This window comes from Durio zibethinus, chromosome 12 (assembly GCF_047325235.1).
Source record: "Durio zibethinus cultivar Kanyao isolate XHJ-2024 chromosome 12, ASM4732523v1, whole genome shotgun sequence".
NCBI classification, from domain to species: Eukaryota; Viridiplantae; Streptophyta; class Magnoliopsida; order Malvales; family Malvaceae; genus Durio; species Durio zibethinus.
In genome coordinates this window covers 25,412,089-25,432,506 of record NC_143173.1, presented here as the reverse complement: position 1 = coordinate 25,432,506, position 20,418 = coordinate 25,412,089, and the positions used below count along the sequence as shown (strand labels likewise).

Sequence of the window (20,418 nt, the reverse complement as noted above, 5' to 3'; positions counted from 1 at the left end):
ATTTAATGTATAAATTATTTTTTAGATTAATTAAAATTAATATATTTTTATTAAAAAAAAATATATTTATAAAAAGTTACTTAAATGTACAAGGTAAAATAAAAAAAATGCTAAAAAAAATTTAGTTTTTAGTTTTTGTTTTAAAAGTTATAAGTATGGAGATTACTCATGTTCATTAAATATTTAAAATAAATATTATATTATGAGTGAAAATGAAAATTAAATTGATTTTAAATTTTTATTGAATATGAATTATAAGAATGAATAATGTAATATTCATATCGTATATGTACTTTTTATATATTTATATTTAATATATAAAAATTTTATTAAATAATATAAATTATTTTTTAGATTAATTAAAATTAATATATTTTTATTGAAAAAAATATATTTATAAAAAGTTACTTAAATGTACAAGGTAAAATAAAAAAAAAGATAAAAAAAATTTAATTTTTAGTTATTGTTTTAAAAATGATGAGTATAGAGATTACTTGTGTTCATTAAATATTTATAAGGATAGAGACAAAAAATATTTTACCTTATCCATACTTTATCTATTAACATCCATAATTCAAAGCTCTATATCCCTTGTTCCTTAAAATCACTTTAGGATAAGTATATTTTCATACAAAAAATGATAAAATCATATTTTATCATCCCAAAAATTAATAATTTGGTCAGTCCTTTAAGGAACAATTGTAATAATATGATAAATTTCATAAATTGTTAAAAATTTTACTTGTAAATGCAATAAATAATTTTATTTTTTTCTTTTTAATAAAAATTTTATATTTTTAAATGTAATCATTATTATTTCATTGAATTTTTAAGTTCTTTAAAATAAAATTTTCTTTTCAATTAATTAAAGATGCATGTTAACATTAATTATTATGTCAAAATATTTTTTTTACACAGACAAAAAAATATAAAAAAATTCAACTACCTATATATTATGCACATAAAATTACAAAATTAATTGTAAATTATAAATTTTTTTTATTTTTATGGAACCTTTCATTTCTAAAACTGAACCTTTTAATGTATTGCTTTTATTATTTATTTTTCAAAAAATTATTAGTTAACTTTTAATTGTTCTTTAAATATCTAAGAATTTCTTTTAATCGTAAAAAGAAATTTGTATTTTTTATTTAATTACATTATTATTTTATTTAAAATTAATTTTTTTAATTAAATTTTTATCATTTCACCTTACTTATATGTCGGCTCCTCTAAAATAAAAACCTTTGACATCACCCTTGGTTGAATTAAATCGTTTTTTCTCATTAATGAAAAAAAAATCAATGGAAGGTGTTGATACAACCTCATACTATAGTTAGGCAGCTTAATTTGATATAAATTTTAATTAAAAAAAAAGTCAAATATCCGAATTTGAGCTAACTTAAAACTTAAGGCTAAACCTATTTAAGTCAATAGCATGAATTTGATAGCTACATTAAACTTAAAAAGTTGAGCTTTTTTTATTATTTATTATTATTATTATTATTTTCTCTAAACATCGTCAATATATTTTTCTTTAAATTCAGAAGAGATAAGGCATATATTATCATTTATACTATGGTTTTTCATCTATTAAAAATGGATTGTTCATTAAGAAGAGTTGTAAATATTGCACACAAACAATTTACATGCACCATCTAGGCATATTATTAATTAAACAATTTTATTTTTAGACTTTTATCTTTTTGATATAAGGTTATATTTTTTTTATAAAAGAAATCGTAATCTAAAGATAAAAAAAAGTTTACAAGTAAACCTAATAATTTCAAACATGATATGGTGATACGATAAAAAAATGATATGAATAAAGGATACGAAAATAACATAACTTAAAATTTTAAAAAAATTATAAATAAGTTTAATAAAATCAAAAAATTATATTTTTAGTTTTTATGTTAATACGAATTATAACACGTTATTTTTGTATAAAATATAATATAAATATAATATTTTATATGTCACTATGATATGAATTATTAAGTTTAAATATATATATTAAAATTTAAAATTTAAAATTATTGAATATCACATTTTAAAAATAATTGTATAAATTAAATATATAATAAAGTTAAGTTTTATTTTCTGTTTTATTAGAATTTAACAATAATTTAAAACATTTTATTTTTATGACTATAGGGTGTAATTAGGGTTTGTGGTGTTGGTTGAGACTAAAAAAGGGCGGTGATATTAGGCCAATCGAAATTGAAAGGCAAACAATTGAAAACTAGGACCAAAGTTACAAGATAAAAAGAATATTCTTGTTCTTAGGAGGAAGGAGATAACAGGAACAAGACAGACAACCTTTCTCCAATGCCACCTCAGAAAAACGAAATAGTCACCTGAAAAAGGTATTCTATCAGTGAAAGCCAGCTACCAGCTTTCTTTTCTTTGTTAATTAAGGATAGATGTGGAAGAGGGTGAGACTAGTTTTGATGAAATCGAAATATGTAAAAATCAAATTAGTTATTATAATAATAAAATTAAAATTAATGATATAATATGTGTTTGAATATAAAAAAAATAATAAAATAAAATTAATTGTAATGAAAAAAATCATTAAAGTTATTAAATTTAAAAAATATATAAAAAAATTATAATTATTTAATATTTATAAAATTAATAGATAATTAAAAATTATTATATTTTTTTATTAAATCATAATTATGTTAATAAATAACTAAAATTTATTTATTACTTTATTATAAAAATAATAAAATATGTTTAATATTTCATAATTTAAAAAAAATTAAAAAAAAAATTAAGTTGTAGAGATATTTTTATCTCTATAACTTAATTTGAAGGGTAAAAAAGAAAAAATCAGTTACTCAATGACCCAAATAGTCCAATGGACTATCACTAGAAATCAAACCGCACTGATATTTCGTTTGAATTTCACTTGTCTAGTTGACATAAATTTTCATGCTAATCACACATCCATTGAAAGGACGTTAGCATCCAAATGCATCCAAAGTATCCAATTCCAACCTCAAAAATTGAACATCTTTCTAAAGTTATTTTAAATAGACTCTAAAATATGATATATAATTTAATATGAAAATAATACAAAAAAATAAAAATAACATGTATTAAAATTTTAGTAAAAATCATATATAAATTTAACATAAACTAAAAAATATTTTATGATTTTCATATCAATATGAATTATAACATAATTTTTATGTAAACACAATATAAATATACAAATTACTAATATTTTATTTTATATAAATACATAAATTATGATACCTAATGCTCTTTCTGACCATCAAAGGAAGCAATCGTGAATAAGAAGGTTGATATTTCAAAAAAACTGGGCCACTTTCTTTTTGGGCTTTTCCAATGCTCACTTCTCTGTCCAAACTCTTCAGCAAATTGACATGTCAATGTCTTCAAATACCCAATCAAACGATAGTCAAGTAGTTTAATTCCAACGATACCTTCAGAACTAAATCTCGATTAAGAAACTTCAGAAACTAACCAATAGAACATGATTAAAAAGTTCTCAAAGCAACCTATTGTGTTTTAAATTTTAATGATGTTCATCAATCCAGCACACGAAACGATATGAGGTCTTATTATAGAAGTCTTCTACCTCCTTCAGTTCCCCCAAGGCCCAAGTTTAAGTCCATAACAACAAATTATAAAGGAAAAAAAAGAGAGGTGTGTACAGGAATAAAATACAGTTCATCAAAACATTCTCCAATAGTCTACATCAAGGTCTTCTCAGAATGATTGTACCAAATCTTGTATCAGCCACCTCTTTGCTATTTGTCACATGAATTGCCTTCGGATGCTGGGTCGTTCAATGTTTGTCGTGCGAATTGCCCTCGGATGCGAGGTCGTTGTTCTGCTAATTGTTTCCTGCTTTGGTATCGAACCTGGAAAAAGCCAAAATATTAAAAAGTTACTCTGAATCTTTGAAATTTAAGAGATCCATGTGTTTTTTTTTAATGTTGCATTCTACTACTGGTCTTCCAGAAATTGATGTGCATACATTTTTCAATACAAGGGGAGTAACCAGATCGCATCGGGGTAGGAAGATATCTGGGTAAGATTGAAGCAAAATAGTTTTTTCCAGTCAAAATGGAAAAAATTTTGAATGTAATATGAGCGTGTCAGCAATAAATGGCATAACATGTGTTAAAGGAAGATTGTTACTACCTTGCATATTATTAAACAGCTCAAAGTTAGTTACCTTTTTCCGGAAGCATCTCTCTTTTCTCTTCTGACGAAATTTGGTCAATGCAGCTTCCCTATGAGCAGACTTGCTCTGGTCTGCCTTGCTCCCACTCCCACTTGCATCACCACTTCCACTTTTCCCAGCTATTCCATTATCACTTTCTATGTTTGTTGCTACAGTATTGATAGCAGTGCTACTCCCGTTTGGCCCATTGCTTCCATGGTTACTACCTGAGGCACTTCCATTGACACTGTAGTTGCCAGCATTTCCAACAACAGGCCCACCTAACACATTGGACGACCCACAATGAGGGGCATCTGCAGCCATTTTTTCCAAAGACAAATCATGTTCAGGGGGCTGCTGCTGTTGTTGCATACTGTGAGCAAGCTGGTGATGTTGATCATAATGGTGTGGGGAGTGTTGCATTTGGTGTTCTAGGTGAGTCCCTCTAGGTTGAGCCAGTCTTGCTGTAGTATTTACATCATCAGCCTTGTCTAATATATCTTTCTTAGTAGCACTTAAAAGGTCATTTTTCATAGGCTGGGAAGTAGAGGATGGATGTGAAGACCTGAATGTGGATGATGCAGCTGACTTATTCTTCAAAACTGCTGGCTTGGCAAAAGCATTATTAGTCGTGGATCCCATATCAATGTTATAGCTACCAACATTTGAGCATTGATTGGGGTGGTCATTAACCAAATGAGATTGAACATCACAAATTGATCCTTTTCTTGTCAGTTCTAAATTATTATCAATCGTAGATGAGCTTCCAATGTTGACAATGGGAACCTTATATGCATTTGATGCCGTATTATACCTGCAGGCAATAGACATAATGGTCAAAACTATTCAGAATTCAACAAATCTTTAAAGAATGCTTTTCTGGGATTCAATAGTTGATGTTCCTATGCAATAACCTTCTGTTATACCTTGAGAAAGCTGAAGAGTCTGAACGTCTCAAAACATTTCGCTCATCCCTAAACACAGTACCAGAATCTTTAACTCCTCTAAGTCTCTTCAACCCAAGTTCAATAGATGGTAGTAGTTCTTTACAATCATTGATGGTTTTATCATTGCTGTCTGAGATCTTGGAAATCTTGTTTGAAGCCTCATACTCTGCACTTTCCTTCTTAAGATCAGTAGTCTTAGAGGCGATGCCAGTTTGATTAGCAGCTTCAGACGTTAGTTTTCTGGATGGGCCTTCACTATTGAGGTCCAGCTGCCTTTTATCAATCTGTTCATCGAATTTACTGGAGCTCATCTCAAGCAGGTTATTTTGTTTTGCTCCTACTGTCTTGATTGGGACCTCAACCGAGCACTCTAGTTGTAAATCTACATTTCTAGGCATGCCTACATCCAGGTCTTTACCCATCGCAACATTGCCTGCAAAATAAAGGATTAAAAAAAAAAAGAAGCAAAGAGAGATATGGCAGTTTACCATTAAAGGAAAGAAAAGTAAACAGGAATTAAAAGATGAAACAGGTTGACTAGCATGCTATACTTCAAGCTACACATCTAAAAAATTCATGTTTACCAAGCTGTTCATCCCATTCTGGACACCCCCTTGCTGTGGTGACTGGCACCCATTTGTTCCCAGATAATTCTGCATTTGAATGGATAACTTGGGCACATGTACTATCAGGGCACTCAGCAACTCGATCCCAGGGTGAGACTGGACAGGGGCTGTCAACTTCTACTGCTTGTTTCGTCCATGAACTCTGCAAAAAGAGAATGCACTGATAGTTTTCCAGTACATATATGTACCGGTTTCTAACAACTTTGTTAAACTTTTGATCCAAGGTTTGAGAGAGATTCAATTCAACCATTAAGGGTGAGAACATTAGAGGTAAAAGCCCAAATATAACAAGGTTTAAAGTGATCAAGAAGGATGTGGCATCAGTAGATAATGTAGCCAAGATTTGGAATGAATAAAATAGACTCATGCAGACTACCATAATATTTTTGGATTAATGCTCAGTTGAACTTGAGCAAAACAATGAAGTTCTGGAAATTTTTATTTGCATTTCGAGGTTGCATTTTGTCACTAAATCTTGATTAGTGGAACAACCTATATACCTTTTCTGCTATATATGTGTCAGCATGAAATTGTTGCCAAACTATCAATAATGCTGTTGGAGATATGAACCGATTTATTTTCTCTTTCATATAAAAAACCTTTAAACACTGTATGAGCTACTCAAATATTTTGATGAGAGACTAAACATTCTTTTCTTCAGAACCCGTACATGATTTCCTAAGCAAAGGTTAGCAGAGGCAGAGCTTAATTGTAAGTCAAGGACTTACAGTGTCAGATCAAAACTAATTTTATGCTTCTGTGGTTTCAATGAAACATTGTGTCTTGATATTAAACTTGAATGAAAATTAAAACCCATTACAATTAAAAATAAAATATCTTTAAATATTATAAATTAATGCATACAGAGAAAACAAACTACCCTCACTGCACTAGGTCATAAACCAATGATAGAGTAACAGTTTCAGAAATCAGGTTGCTAATCACAGTTCAACTTCAACGGAACCTGTCTACACTCTAAGTTCTAAAATTCACTACTAGATATTAACCTCATAAAAATACTCTGCAACTTGAGGACAGACGTATACCTGAGTGTCACTCCCATCATAACTACCATCCCCAACATTTAGACCAATGCTCCCATTATCATCCTCATCATTGCTGCCAGTATTGTTGTCAGACTTCTCAACACTTTTTGATTTCACAGATTTTTGAGTTTGTGTTCCGCTTTCACTTCCACTACCACTAGACTGAGGGAGCAGAAATCAATCATTTGGCAAAGAAAACTATGAAAACATAAAATGTGATCCGATTCTCCTTTTTTTTCCCTCTGGAGATAATATGGATGAAGTACAATACCATGATAACAAAGTTGTATAGAAGTTCTACTAATCAATACCAATCATATAAATTACCTTGTTCATACAATTGTAAAATAAACTAGTGGAGCATGCTTTTAGTTTCAAATATTTTATCTATTTTCTTGAAAATGAAGCAGGAAACAACAAGAAAAGCTTGCTAGTACGTAGGTTTCCAATCTATACTTAGCATAGGGAATCTAAATCTGAAGTAGGAAGTTAACAACTCACACTATGGCATCTCCTCCAAACATGCTGCCAAAGGTTCTTAAGCTCATTCTTTCGAATAGGCTTCACTAAAAAGTCAACGGCACCTTTTGATAAACACTTAAAAACTATACCCATTGAATCATGAGATGACATCACTGCACGCAAATCTCATAAAAAATAGTAGTTAAAAGTTTCTGCTTGAAAGATCTCAAAGTGAGCAACAACAGAAAATGCTAGAACAATCAACAAAAAAGCAGAAGAGAGCGGATAACTTACTGATCACAGGAACATTTTTACGTGTTTTGTGGCTCATAATCTTGCTCAAAAGAACAATGCCAGATACGCAAGGCATAACGACCTCAGTCAATACAAGATCAATATGATTGGTCAAATCTTCTAATATCTTCCATGCTTGCAATCCATTTGCAGCTTCAACAACTGGGATACAAAGTGAGTGTTTCAGTTAACATAGGCTACATGAGCCCCTATAGTTCACCAGATAATTGACAAGTCAAGCATTCCAGAATAGAAGAGCAAGCCCCATCTAGGAGTAAATATATCTCATATAAAAAAGAAAAGAAGAGGAGAGGGATCAAACATGAAATAAGTAATAAGAGATAATAGGTATCATAAAACTTTATCATTAAAATCTAACCAAGTATCAAGTATATTGATTATATGAATAGACAAGATGCAAAATACAAGAAGAAAAAGTCTGGCTGCAAGTGCTGCTGCATGCTAGCTTAATTTGGCCCTCAACAGCCAAAAAAAAAAAAGTAGCTAATATAGTCAAATCTTGTAATTAGAGAGGCTAATTATCAAATGAATCTAATTGAGAAATAACTTCCCCCACATAGAAGGTGGCGGGAGAAATTTAATAATTTATAGAGTCCTATAGAATGACTTCCAAACCTTAGTAGCATTATTCCAAGATAATAAATTCTGAGGCACAATTTTATAATTTGCATCTCTTCAGCCAAAAAAGAGGATAACAAAATTGTTCTGGATTTACAGTCCCAGAAATACTTGAGTCACTAACCTTCATATCTGCAATTGCGCAGAAGCGCAGTGACAACATGGCGAGTAGAATCATCATTTTCTACAAGCAGAACCTTAATTGATGTTTGATGCAGAAACCTCTCCCAACAACCCGTGGAATTTTGAGGCCGTTGCTGTGGCATTTGCAGCACAGCAGGGGCCTGAACATCCCTAACATGACCATCTCTTACATTCTGTGCAATCTTGTTAACATTCAAATCATCTCCTTCTAGCATCGCATGTTCCTCAGCCACAACTCCATTTACAGTTCTCTTGTTACCATCATATAGCTGATGATTTAGTTCTCGGAACCCTTTCTCATCATCTCTATAAACGTTCATCTAGAAACTTCCCTGTAAATCAGATCAGAAAAGACTGATAACAATAAGGACGGTCCAACATTGGAACAGTGCAAATCTTTCCCCAATTCCCAAAATAAATAGTACATAGCTTCATCTTTGAGAAGCCTAACCTCTGCAAATACAGACAGTTCAACCTAAAACACAAGTAAATCACTAAGGAGCTCCATAACTAAAAGTTAAGCAAATCACCACGACAAAATATAACTCCTTTTAATCTTCAGTAACCAACTCCGTACCCCCTAAGCTGCCTTCCCCCTGTAGAAAAAACAGAGCCAATCAAAATAATGCACCAAAATCTAACCACGAACAAATTCACAGCGATGCGAAACAAGATTAATTTTACACATAAACAATTAACAAGAAGTTAATTTCAAATTATCCAAATTAAAAAAAAAAAAAAAAGGTTAAAGATTTCTAGGTCAAAACCCTAATATCAAGCACCTAAAAATCTGCTCCTAAAATTAAAGCAAAGCTTTTCTAGTACTAACCAAAACCTAATTAAAAGATCTAAACAATTATAAGTAAACTACTACTCTACAGCATCATTTCTTAGTTCTTCAAAAACAAAGTAAACGAAATATACGGCAAAAAAGAAATAGAATTCAATAAAAGAAACTCATTCAAATCTTCTTATGAAACTAACGAACTTACAGGTGCTAGAAATTAAGATAATCCTTGCCGTAGCTTCACTAACCGCCATTATTGAGCTCGATCGTACACATATTTGGATTTAAAAATAGCATTGGGCAAAAATTAATTTCAAAGCTTAGTTTTACATTAAAATGATAATTTTTTGTGAATTTATTGCAGATTAAATATTTATTTATTTTTTTAAAATAAATTGACCGCCTGAGAAACAGAGTGACGCGGAAGGGAACGATATCCGATATCGCTGACCTTTTGTTCAAGAGATGGAAGAGAAACGAAGATATTAAGATGAGTCCAAGGATGATGACGTGGAAAAAATGGTGGCGTGGGATGTTAGAGAAAACTCCACGTCGGATAGAGATATTTCCACGTGGCTAAAAATTTGGGGCCGATGGGGTTGCTGAGCTGGATAAAATCAAAAGCCGGGAGCTCCATCGTCCCAACAGCATCTCTAAAGATCTTGGAGATCTCGTGTAGACACGTGGCCTGTGAAGACGTGGGGAATATTGTGGCGGGGTCAGGTCGTTTTCACGGACGTTAAAGGCGGCACACCTCATTCTCATTTGAAACGATCATTTTATTTGTGGTTAAAGGGCGGTCGTGACGGCGTTAAGTTTTCCATGAAATGACGAGAGTAGCCTTGTTATTAAAAAATGATAAAATTATCCGCGATTTGTCTTGGACTAAATATCTAGGTTAGTGTTGGCTACAATGTCACACAGAATGCCGCAATGACAGGATTACCCTTTTTATTTTCTTTTCAAAAATTTCTTACATCAACATTCTTATTCTAATAAATATATATGAGCAAATGATATTTCTTTGATAATTATAAGAAATTAATTTGATATCATAAAATATAAATTGAATTTGTTCATGTTTTATGAAAAATCCAAATTTAAATTTAATTTTATGACCCTTCTTACAAATAATGTTAAATTATTTATAATATAATTTTTAACAATTTGTCAGAGGCACAAATGATTCATGGCTTTCACAAAATTTGCGATTATAAGCTTTTGAAGACGACAGGTAGAGAAAACCAGGTCAACCCCTCCGTCAACTCCTCAAGGAAACTGCTAGTAAAAAATTTAGGAGTGTCATTATTATTCAATTTTAACTACTTGTAAAATCCGAAAGGCAACATTTGATTGCATTATCTTGTTGTAGTCTAATCCTACTCTGAATATGCGGGTGAAAGACTCAGAGCTTATCCAATGGAACCCGACGTCCCCACCAGAGCAACCCCACTCCAACCCTGGTCAGCTTTGTAAAGTCTTGTACTAAAAATGAAAAATAGCTTGCCATTGTCTTTTGCAAGTGGTTTGAGATGTGAGAATGCAGATTTGAAATCATCGGATTGGTTAGCTACAAAACATTTGGCAATCCTTTTGGGTCTTCTTCATGCATGAATCCTCGGCATGCCCTGAAGAGCTGATGCTTTACGGGTTGCTAATCCTCGTACTGTCATGTCAGCCTGGTCCATCGCCATCCCACCGGACAGGTAGAAAAGGATCATTAAACCATTTGATGTCAATAAGAAACATAAGAGGCCCCTCGTGGGGCTTGTGTTTCGGAAATTTTCACCTGGCATGGAGTTTGGGCTTTGACGATCAAGTGATAACTGAATCTGGTTCCCTCTCTTCGGGTAACCTGATCTAGCACAAGGATCCACCAGAGAAGAAAACTACCCAACAGGGATTTCTTGGAGGCCAGATTTTATGAATCCGCAGCCACCATGGAGGCTGGGGTGACAAAAAATTTTTAAATGTTGGATTTGATCTCTCATGTTTATTTAAGTCCAATTTTCTTTTATAGGACAATCTATCTTGGACTGCTGAAACTCTTGCAGTCAAGAGCTGGTTATGAGCCCCAGTTTCATTTATGCAGCTGTGATAACTTACCGCCCGGCTATACTAGAGCCAACCAGCTCGGCCAGCTGCAAGGATGTCAAATTGGCAATCATCAGAGGTTAAATTATCATGCAAATACAGCAATAAATCAACTAACCACAAATCTATGCAGTGGAGCACATTAGGGACTCCTGAACAATCTTGACAGATTTCAGCTTGCTAATCAAAAGAGATGGTGAGATAGGGACTTAATCATTCGAAGTTGCATTTTGATCACAACTATAGTCTATAACTTGCAGCAAGAAAATACTAACAACAATAACAATAATGACACACGATGATTTCGCCAATGTTGAAGTATTCAAACATATTATTTCTCAAATCGGTTCTTGGATATATAATCTGTCACAAAACACTCCCTTTGTATATCTCCCATATTAAGATAAAGCAGAGTCTCTTAGTAAACAAAAAAACGGTAGCCCAACTAGGCAACAGTTTACATGTAATCAACTATTTTTATTCGCAAAAAAAGGGCAAGTTCTACTCTCCTGTCAATGCAAATTTAATAAGCATGCTACTCCAGCATGCAAAGAATATGAGACTGACCTATAAAACTACAGTAGTATGCAATACTTTATGCTGCAACATACTGTCTTTCATCGAAATCTTCAAGGTTAAGAGCCTCGAGAAGCTTTGGCCATGATTCAGGAATACCTCCTGGCAAACCGAATTCCCTCAACTTTCCTTGATTGCGGTAGTAGTCCTCCAAAGGCTGACTCTGTGAGCACAAAATACCAAAGCATGATTATTAATGAAAGAAGAAAGTATCTTAGCAGGAAAAAGAATCTTTAAATGCAATTTTCCATTACATATGCAACCATACGAGCATGTAGATTCCCACCCTATCCCCAAAACAAAGGCCAATTTCACCTCCTTCACAAAGTAAATAAAAAGCTGACAAAATTTTACCCGACAAGCATTTGGTACTCTACTGCTGTGAACAAGAATCTCATTCTAGCTATGCAAATTTGCATGTACATTTCAAGAAGATTCTTCCCCATTTACATTTACAATGAAGCAAGACCAAAGAATAAACTGATACCTTTTCATTGTATATCCGGAGTCTCTCTTTCACCACTTCTTCTGTATCATCTGATCTAGTTACGGGCTTTGACATACAACTTTGGGGAGAAAGAAGGGGAGCCATACTAATTCCAGGGTTCCTGTTCTGACCCTTCACATTAATCGAAGCCACGTTGAAATTTCATCATAAACCAATTTTCCTTGGTTCACAATATCCGTTAGCTGCAGCCAAGCAATAAATGAACAACTTCACATCAGAAATTACATAAATAACGGGATAACGGATTTTAAACAGATCTAAAAGGCTAAGAAGAAGGGAAAGGAACGAACTTGTTTACAGAGGGCTCCAGAGGAGGTGAGTTCTTCACGGACGAGATCGCCGGCAGCGATGTGAGGGACGCCGAGGAGATTTGGGAGGCGGCCGGCGTAGGTTCCTTCACCAACCCCTGGAGATCCAAGAAACACCCATTGCACGTTCCTCTCGCTCGGATCTCGGAGCGTGATCTTCTAGTTTCCAAAGGGAAAGGTCACGTGTGGATTGGGTTCAGCGGATGCAGCTGACATAGAATATAAGCATCTCCTTATGTGAGAGATGGCGGAGGGTTTCGAGAAGCGAGTGATGGCCGCCATTGAAGGGAATAGAAAGAGTTCAGTGAGCTGTTTTTCGGCCTCCAAACCCTGATTTCCATTTTCGAGTTTTTTTTCTCTTTTTGAGTGAATAAAAATTATTTCTTAAAAAAGGTTGCACGTTTTGCTGATGTGGCGGGCATGACAAACGGCACATATACATCTGTTTTCAATAATAACCGTTAATCTCTTGCCACGTGTTACCACAGCTCCCATAAAACCACTAACGGTTACAGTTAACTCCAATATCTCTCTCCAACAAATTATTCTTCGGACTCCACAGCCATGGCGATTTCTCTCTCGACAAGTCTCTTGCCAAACACTTTCCAATCAAATGGGACCCACAATCAGTGCTCAACACGTGTACTTCTTAATCAACCATCAAATTTCAGTCTCAAACACTGTAAAAACGAGAACAAAATCTCGACGCGACGGAATCCACTGGTGGCCTCCGCTGTCTCAGGCTCAACAGGAAAGTATTATTTTTTGTTCTTTTTTTTTTATAGTTCTTTATTATCTGCAAATTTTTTATTGTAATTTGAAACTCTAATCAAATGGTTGAACTTGAAATCGGTTTGTTTTTTTAACAGGAGTCCAATCTTCTGGATTGAGTGAAGATACTGTGGATTTATTAGATGTGGTCAAAGTGTTTGATTTGAACGGAAATGGAATTCCAATTTCTGATTTGTGGAAAGATCGGAAAGCTGTTGTAGCATTTGCTCGCCATTTCGGGTGATTACTGTAACACATCATAGAACTTGCATGTAATTGTTTGATTGCATGAGGGTTAAAAAAATCCTCAAAAAATTTAATAATTATTTTAAGTCTTGATATTTTATCGTAATCAATTAAGGTCTAAATTTTTTATTTGAATCAATTAAATTTTTAAATATTTATTTTCACTCAATTGAACATTTATATATTTATTTTCACTCCTTGATTTGACAGAAACAGCTAATCATTTTTTCTCTGGGGTTTAATTGATGAAAATAAATGTTTGAGAGTTTGATTGCAAAAAATAATAAGGGCTTAGATGATTATTGAATTTTAGTTTTTTTGACCCTTTTGCCTTGTTTGAATTTGAATTTGAATTAAGATTTCACTGCTTGTAGATGTGTCCTTTGTCGCAAACGGGCTGATTATCTTGCCTCCAAGAAGGTAACGTTCTTGTATGCTTGTATATGAGGCTGAGACTTGGTTTCATGCTCTTTGATTTGTATTAAAACAGTCATGATAATGGCAGGACGAAATGGATAAATCAGGTGTGGCACTTGTATTAATTGGTCCCGGAAGCATTGATCAGGCAAGTCCACTAACTGAATAGCATTTTCGTTTGTTAATTCATGACAACGATCATAAAAAATTTGCAGCTTTTTCTTCTTGTTGGCAAATGCTTTCATTTCCATTGTGTGGTGGAAGAAATATTAAGAGCATCTTAATAAAATTTTGATCAGGTTCATAAGTAGGCATGGCTAGTTCCAAGTATGAATTACTTGTGATCTTCTAATGTGATAGGCTGGATGTTTGTTATAACCAAGGCAATTGTTCAATGCAGGCAAAAACATTCGCAGAGCAGACTAAATTCAAAGGAGGTAAAAAAAATCCTATATTGCATTTTGTTTGCTATCTTCTTATTGGATATTAACAAGACAAAGATTGTTGTTATCTTGTTGGTTCAGAAGTTTATGCAGATCCAAACCATTCATCATACGAGGCATTAAGATTTGTTTCTGGGGTTACAACCACATTTACCCCCAAAGTATGTAAAAATGAAGCATAATACCATTAATGGTTTTTGTTTCTCGGCAATGATGTTTATGACATTGGATTTCTGTTATTATAGACCTTTCTCATTCAGTTGTTTGTTTGACATGCCAGGCAGGTCTTAAGATAATACAGTTGTATATGGAAGGTTACCGACAAGACTGGAAACTTTCATTTGAGGAGGACACTGTGAAGAGAGGGGGCTGGTATGTCAACCATTTTATTACAGTTACCCTGTTTATGAATCATCACCCGGATTCACAAGCTAGTTTTGCACAAGGAACACACATTATTGTTACTGCAGTGCTTCCTGCATTTCCGTGATGTTATAGTAGAAATTTTCAATCTGCTTATGATCCAAACAATAAGTAAAATTGACAAAAGTAGTAGGATGTTAGTCGGTTCTTCAATTTATACATAAGAGTGTATGACAACAATGATGTTTTGCCTACATTTAATTTGTTCAATGTTGCAGAAGGCTGCTTTTAAGTCCTAACGTTTACAGATTGTTTTCTCTGCAGGCAGCAAGGTGGGATTTTAGTAGCAGGTCCTGGAAAAAGGAACTTTTCATACATCCACAAGGTACTTTGCCAAGATGACAAATCCGAATGCCACAAGATTGTCAAAGCATCATGACAATGGGAATTTTACCAACTACTTCTCGGAAATCATTAGATAATAATTTGTCATTGGCTCACAGCCTCTTTTTTTTTTCCCCTAACATGGAATTTAAACCTATTTTCCTTGACAGGACAAAGAAGCTGGGGATGATCCAGAGATTGAAGACATTTTAAAAGCCTGTTGCTCATGAGAAATGGGGCATCCCCTTAAATAAATTTGTTATCTTCTGTATAAATCTTCCTTTCTTTTCCTGAAATTACAAGCTCTGAACTCTGATTCTTCTATGACAGTAAAATAATTTAAAGATAGCATGATAAATCTGTATAGAATTGTCCTTCTTTTCCTCCTAATTTAGTCTTGAGAATGCTAGCTAGCATGATTACTTAACGATGGATTTCGGAACTCATAATTTGGCTGCTTTGAAAGTTACTTTCAAGGTTGATATGCAAAGTTTAACACATTCGTATAGAATCATTGGCAATGGAACTTCATTTGTCTTTCAGATTGAGGGTCCACTGAAAATTGAAGGGAAAAAAGTGAAAAACAAAAAATAAAAAGCAAGGGATAGATGTGAATATGATGCTACCAGACCAGCAAAAGCAATTGATGGTAATGAAAGGTAAGATTCATAACCAGCAAAGGGCCAAGTCCAAGTTCACCATCTCAAGCTCAAAACCCAACTGTTTCTTATCCTACTATTTCAGGTCATTCTTGTCTACCCTTGAAAACGACTTATGAAATAACCTGTAGTACCGGACAAGAAGAATAGGCATCGTTCAAAGGTGAAGGGAAGACAATAGGGTTGAAGCAGAGTAGGATTAAAAACATATTTGGCTCTTAGTTCCACTTTCTTGAGGGGAGGAAAACACATGGGAAGACCAAGAAAGCAAGACCATAACAACCAATTGGCTAACATGGGTGCTTCCCTGGCCCCTGGCTACATCCAGTTCCATCCTCTTCAGCATCTCCAGCAACTATTTGTCAACCTATATCAGGCTGTGACTGTTAATGGACAGAAATATGGTTAAAGACGAATTGATAGGGGCTAAGAAAGGAAAAATTCCATATATAACATAAGACTGAAGAAAGTGCAGGGGAATTGGTCTCAACAGTCGATGAAAGAAGGCATGTTTCAAAAGATTTTCTCCTTACAGACCAAAATGAATACAGCATGAACCTGAATCATAAAACTCCTCTAAATATATAGTCATGGGTATGGAAGTTTCACTAAGTTTGCGCAAAATTGAAGAAATGAAAGAAAATATAAGTGTTTGTGGAGAAAACAAACGGACTAAAAGGGAACCAGTATCTGAATTTACTTATGAAAATTTTCCCTTATATACTCATTTCATTCTGACAATGATTCTTTTACAGCAAATGAACAGCATTTTTCCAAAGGGGAATTTAGATCACTTAACTGGAGCAATAATGGTATACAGCAAAAGGAATGAGACTATTAATATGGCCCCTACTAAAGTAAATCCTGGACTGGTCCATAACTTGAGATTTGACCTCTCTGTTCTCTTTATGGGATCGACCTCTTCAGACAAGGGATAGTTTGATTGTCTGGGATTCCACGTAACATACTTGTTAGGAGAAAACCCTGAGAAGAAGGACTTTTTGCTCTGCTTCCTGAAATTTGACCATGCCTTGTCCCAGTCAGTAGAGAATTTATCACCTGAGGATGTTCAAGAATAATTGTTGCATGAGTAATTGGGAAGAACAATGTAAACGAAGGAGTAGCTAAATCATAACAAAGTGATTTTATAATACCAACATAGCACAGTTAAACCATTGTTTGTCTCACATCGATGAAATCAATATAATCCCAAAAATTCTTTTAATATCAATGGAAATAAGGGATGTAGCTAATATGTGATAAAGACTGCACTCTGCTGCAATTTCAGTTAGCACCATATAAAAGTTGTATTTTGTTAGACATTGACTCCAGAAAACAAATCAAGTTAAGAGTCTGATGCAAGCATAAATTGCATGAAAAAGGAGAAAGATTGTGCATGATTCCATCTGTATGCTAATGTACTAATGCATACCATTACATCAATGAGGAGAAACGATAAGGGTGAAGAACAATTTACGTAGACGACTCTTAAACAAAGCAAGGGCACGTAGCACGCACTAGCAAAAGCCTTATCTCCATTTGCCTCCGTAGTAGATATGAGAACCACTTTCTAATTCTAAAGTATTCATTGTGCATATCCACTAGTCTTAATCTAAAGGAATTTATCTTTAAATGTGCTCTCCAAGTCAGCCAAGTTCAGCCACCATTGCTTAAAAATCATAAGAAAAGTACATGGCGTGGGTATATTTACCTAAACATTATGACTATCACAGGCAAATTGGATACATTTAATAGGATTAACTTTACAAAGACTTTGATTTCTAGACAGATAATGTAACCACTAGCCGGAAATATTCAAGTTCTTAATAGCTCATGAGACTGCCAATTCCATCCCATTCTTCCCAATCTAAAAGGTAAAGTAGAATTTATCAGTAATCACGAATCCAGATTTTTTTTCTCTTTTGATTCGGGGAAGGGGATTTGAACACTGTATTTTTTAGTAGAAAATCATGAACTGGTCACTGAATCAAAGGCTCGAATGTTACAAATCCTGATCTTGGACACAAACTAATGTAACTCCATTTGCTTAAACTCTTTTGTTAGAATAGCTTAGTGCCACTAGCACCAACCCAGATAACTAGAGCATTAGCAGTATACCTGTCAATTTTAAACACAATTCGATTATATTTCATGGAAAAAGACGCGAAAATGATATAATAAATCTGTCAAATATTGTATATGAGTTTAATAAAAATTAAAAAAAAAAATTTTATGTTTACTATATTTTCCTGTTTTATACATGTTTTACATGAAACAGATACCGTATTATACATGAATTGTCAAATATAAATAGCAACCACAAAACTAATAAAAATATTTTTAAAAGACCTATTTTTTTTCTTTTCTCCCAGCTAACCAAGTTGGCAACGTACCTCAAAATAACCGAAAATTTATTTACTTCCCAACAAAACAGGCAAATCAACAAAAACCAATCAAATAGTAAAATACCCTTTTGACATTGAAGCGAAATTGATACATAGGAGCCTAAAAAGCTGATGACTTACCCCTGTTATCACCGTTTTGTTGAGGTTGCTTAGAGTCGTTTTTGGAGCAGAAAGTTTTGAGAGAAGAACAAGGATTAGAAGATATAGATTTCTGGGGATTTCTCCAAAAGCTGTGAGATATTAAGCTGCCGATTCCAGCTCGAATATCCATTTGCATCTGAAACTGAAAGATTCCAATTACACCTACTCAGCTTCAATCACCTTTCTTTCTCTCCCGCACACACACAAATTGGCTTGTTTCTTATCTCTTAGGAAAAACTGACACCTCAAATTCTTCCATGCCATCATTCAGTGACACGTGGCAGAATGAGCAGTTTTTATTTTTAAATAAATTTCATTTTTTATATTTATATTATTTTCATTATATGCAAGATGATGCATGTAATTAAACACATGAGTTATAATTTTACATATAGTCAACAAATTTTTTAAATTTTATAATTAAAATATTATCAAATGTTTTATTATTTATTAATTTATTTATTAATTCTTAAATATAGTTTTAACGAAATATAAGACATTTCTTTAATCTCATCCATTAATTTTAAAAAGTTCATTAATAATGAATAATACTAATAATTTTAATGAAAAGATAAAAAAAATTCTCCAATAAAAAATTAATAATTATTTAAAATTTAATATTTATTATAATTAATCAAATTTTAAAATTTTTATATCAATCAATTAAATCTTTAAATATTTATTTTCATTTAATTAAAATTTAAACATTTATTTTTATTTTAATTAAATCATCAATTAAAAAAATAAAAGTTGATGATTGATCAATTTTTTAATTAAAATTTAATTAAAAATAAATATTTAAAATTTTAATTAATTATAATAAAATAATAAAATTTTAAATTATTATCCAAGCATTTTACCCTTTAACCAATAATTTTCTTCATCATATTCACCCTTTTTCCAAGTGTAATTTGATAGTATAAGTTATGATGTAGTGATGAAGTTTTTTTTAAGCTTTAATTATTAAAAAAAAGGAAAATTATTAGCTACATTGGTCCTCTGTCTGATCATATTTGTAGCCAATCACAGACACGTGGCATTATCAGGGACGATTGAGACCCAAAATCATTCCACAATAATGAGCAATCACATCATATTGCTTTATCTTACCCAATTTCAACGGCACCAAAATATTCAATGAAAAATAATTTTCTAATTGGTAGGCACCAAGCTGCTTAGCAGTCTGAGGCTTACTGAGTCAGCCTCGGCCCGACCTCCCTCTGTGTCTGTCCGACTGTCGCCATTCCCATGTTCGCCCAAATGGTCAGTACAATTGGGCCTAGCAAAACACGTGGATGGACTTCGCTGCTAGTTAAACCACCGCGCAAGAGGATGATCAGGCTTCCACGTGTCATCAGATCCTTTTATAATAAAAACGCCGTGGACAGCACGGTGGGCCGTAAGTCACGATTAATTTATAAGTCCTAGTTTCTTCAAAAACTTAATTTTAAGTTTACTTATATATTATTAATTTTTTCATTTATTTTATTTATTAAATTTTTAATAATTATAATTTTTATTTATACATTTAATATCATAAAAAAAATCTAAAATTGAATCTGATAATCACAGTATTTAAATAGTTAAATAAATAAATTGATTTTTTCAAATGAAAAATCTAAAATAATATTCGAATCAAATATAATTATTTTTTAATGTAAATAATTAAACTTAAAACAAAATATTATACATTTAAAATATTTATAAATAAAAAGTTGAATGACAATGAAACATTGTTATAATTATAATGAAATTTCATGATCAAATTTCATGAGGTTAATTTCATTAGGCCACATCCCAACCTACTTATGATTGATGTTCTCTCAACCGTTAGATCATGGAGTCGTGACCGGATGATGGAGCGTAAATCTGCACCACTGTTTTTTTGTTTTAAAATAACTTTAAAAATAATAAATCGAGCGGGCGAGTGTAAACAGGAAACATACTTTTTGTG

At 32.7% G+C, this 20,418-nt stretch overlaps 3 protein-coding genes and 1 pseudogene across 9 annotated transcripts; 1 reads left to right on the top strand and 3 right to left on the bottom strand.

Annotated features, from left to right (window-relative positions):
- Positions 1-3,512: 3,512 nt before the first annotated feature.
- PRR7 (pseudo-response regulator 7) lies at positions 3,513-9,609 on the bottom strand. Of its 2 annotated transcripts, none has more exons than XM_089741447.1 (10): positions 9,355-9,609; positions 8,814-8,958; positions 8,343-8,694; positions 7,580-7,741; positions 7,325-7,458; positions 6,824-6,985; positions 5,736-5,919; positions 5,131-5,584; positions 4,217-5,018; positions 3,513-3,899 (listed from the first exon to the last, which is right to left on the bottom strand). In XM_089741447.1, the coding sequence occupies exons 3-10, from the start codon at positions 8,680-8,682 to the stop codon at positions 3,786-3,788; spliced, it is 2,352 nt and encodes a 783-aa protein (XP_089597573.1). In that variant the 5' UTR covers positions 8,683-8,694; positions 8,814-8,958; positions 9,355-9,609; the 3' UTR covers positions 3,513-3,785. The 2 variants fall into 2 exon arrangements, with proteins under 2 accessions (XP_089597573.1, XP_022745742.2); XM_022890007.2 differs by having other exon boundaries at positions 8,893-8,958.
- Positions 9,610-10,434: 825 nt separating this feature from the next.
- Positions 10,435-13,078, bottom strand: LOC111295909 (adenylate kinase 1, chloroplastic pseudogene; annotated as a pseudogene). The gene is made up of 4 exons (XR_016326189.1): positions 12,618-13,078; positions 12,307-12,509; positions 11,811-11,982; positions 10,435-11,290 (listed from the first exon to the last, which is right to left on the bottom strand). The product of XR_016326189.1 is annotated as an adenylate kinase 1, chloroplastic pseudogene (transcript).
- A 67-nt stretch (positions 13,079-13,145) lies between these two features.
- LOC111295907 (thioredoxin-like protein AAED1, chloroplastic) lies at positions 13,146-15,649 on the top strand. Its single transcript, XM_089741448.1, has 9 exons — positions 13,146-13,388; positions 13,507-13,646; positions 14,027-14,072; positions 14,158-14,217; positions 14,470-14,506; positions 14,594-14,673; positions 14,793-14,884; positions 15,200-15,260; positions 15,430-15,649. The coding sequence occupies exons 1-9, from the start codon at positions 13,200-13,202 to the stop codon at positions 15,487-15,489; spliced, it is 765 nt and encodes a 254-aa protein (XP_089597574.1). The 5' UTR covers positions 13,146-13,199; the 3' UTR covers positions 15,490-15,649.
- LOC111295908 (2,3-bisphosphoglycerate-independent phosphoglycerate mutase) lies at positions 15,646-18,659 on the bottom strand. Of its 5 annotated transcripts, none has more exons than XM_022889737.2 (3): positions 18,444-18,651; positions 16,718-16,977; positions 15,646-15,814 (listed from the first exon to the last, which is right to left on the bottom strand). In XM_022889737.2, exons 1-3 carry the CDS (start codon positions 18,598-18,600, stop codon positions 15,788-15,790), a joined length of 444 nt encoding a protein of 147 aa, XP_022745472.1. In that variant the 5' UTR covers positions 18,601-18,651; the 3' UTR covers positions 15,646-15,787. The 5 variants fall into 5 exon arrangements, 4 of the variants coding, with proteins under 4 accessions (XP_022745472.1, XP_022745473.1, XP_022745474.1 ...); XR_002690885.2 differs by lacking the exons at positions 15,646-15,814; positions 18,444-18,651 and adding exons at positions 15,903-16,301; positions 17,073-17,334; XM_022889738.2 differs by lacking the exon at positions 15,646-15,814 and adding an exon at positions 15,903-16,301 and having other exon boundaries at positions 18,444-18,659.
- Positions 18,660-20,418: the final 1,759 nt, after the last annotated feature.

Coding starts and splice junctions, on each gene's coding strand:
- LOC111295908 (XM_022889737.2), bottom strand. CDS start 18,600: ATGCAAATGGATATTCGAGCTGGAATCGGCAGCTTAATATCTCACAGC. Junction 16,978..18,443: donor ACAAAACGGTGATAACAGGG/GTAAGTCATCAG, acceptor GAACATCCTCAG/GTGATAAATTCTCTACTGAC. Junction 15,815..16,717: donor TGTATACCATTATTGCTCCA/GTTAAGTGATCT, acceptor TTCAATTTTCAG/TGGACCCTCAATCTGAAAGA.
- PRR7 (XM_089741447.1), bottom strand. CDS start 8,682: ATGAACGTTTATAGAGATGATGAGAAAGGGTTCCGAGAACTAAATCAT. Junction 7,459..7,579: donor TAAAAATGTTCCTGTGATCA/GTAAGTTATCCG, acceptor ATTTGCGTGCAG/TGATGTCATCTCATGATTCA. Junction 5,019..5,130: donor GACTCTTCAGCTTTCTCAAG/GTATAACAGAAG, acceptor TATTGCCTGCAG/GTATAATACGGCATCAAATG.
- LOC111295907 (XM_089741448.1), top strand. CDS start 13,200: ATGGCGATTTCTCTCTCGACAAGTCTCTTGCCAAACACTTTCCAATCA. Junction 13,647..14,026: donor GCATTTGCTCGCCATTTCGG/GTGATTACTGTA, acceptor CACTGCTTGTAG/ATGTGTCCTTTGTCGCAAAC. Junction 14,674..14,792: donor CAACCACATTTACCCCCAAA/GTATGTAAAAAT, acceptor TTGACATGCCAG/GCAGGTCTTAAGATAATACA.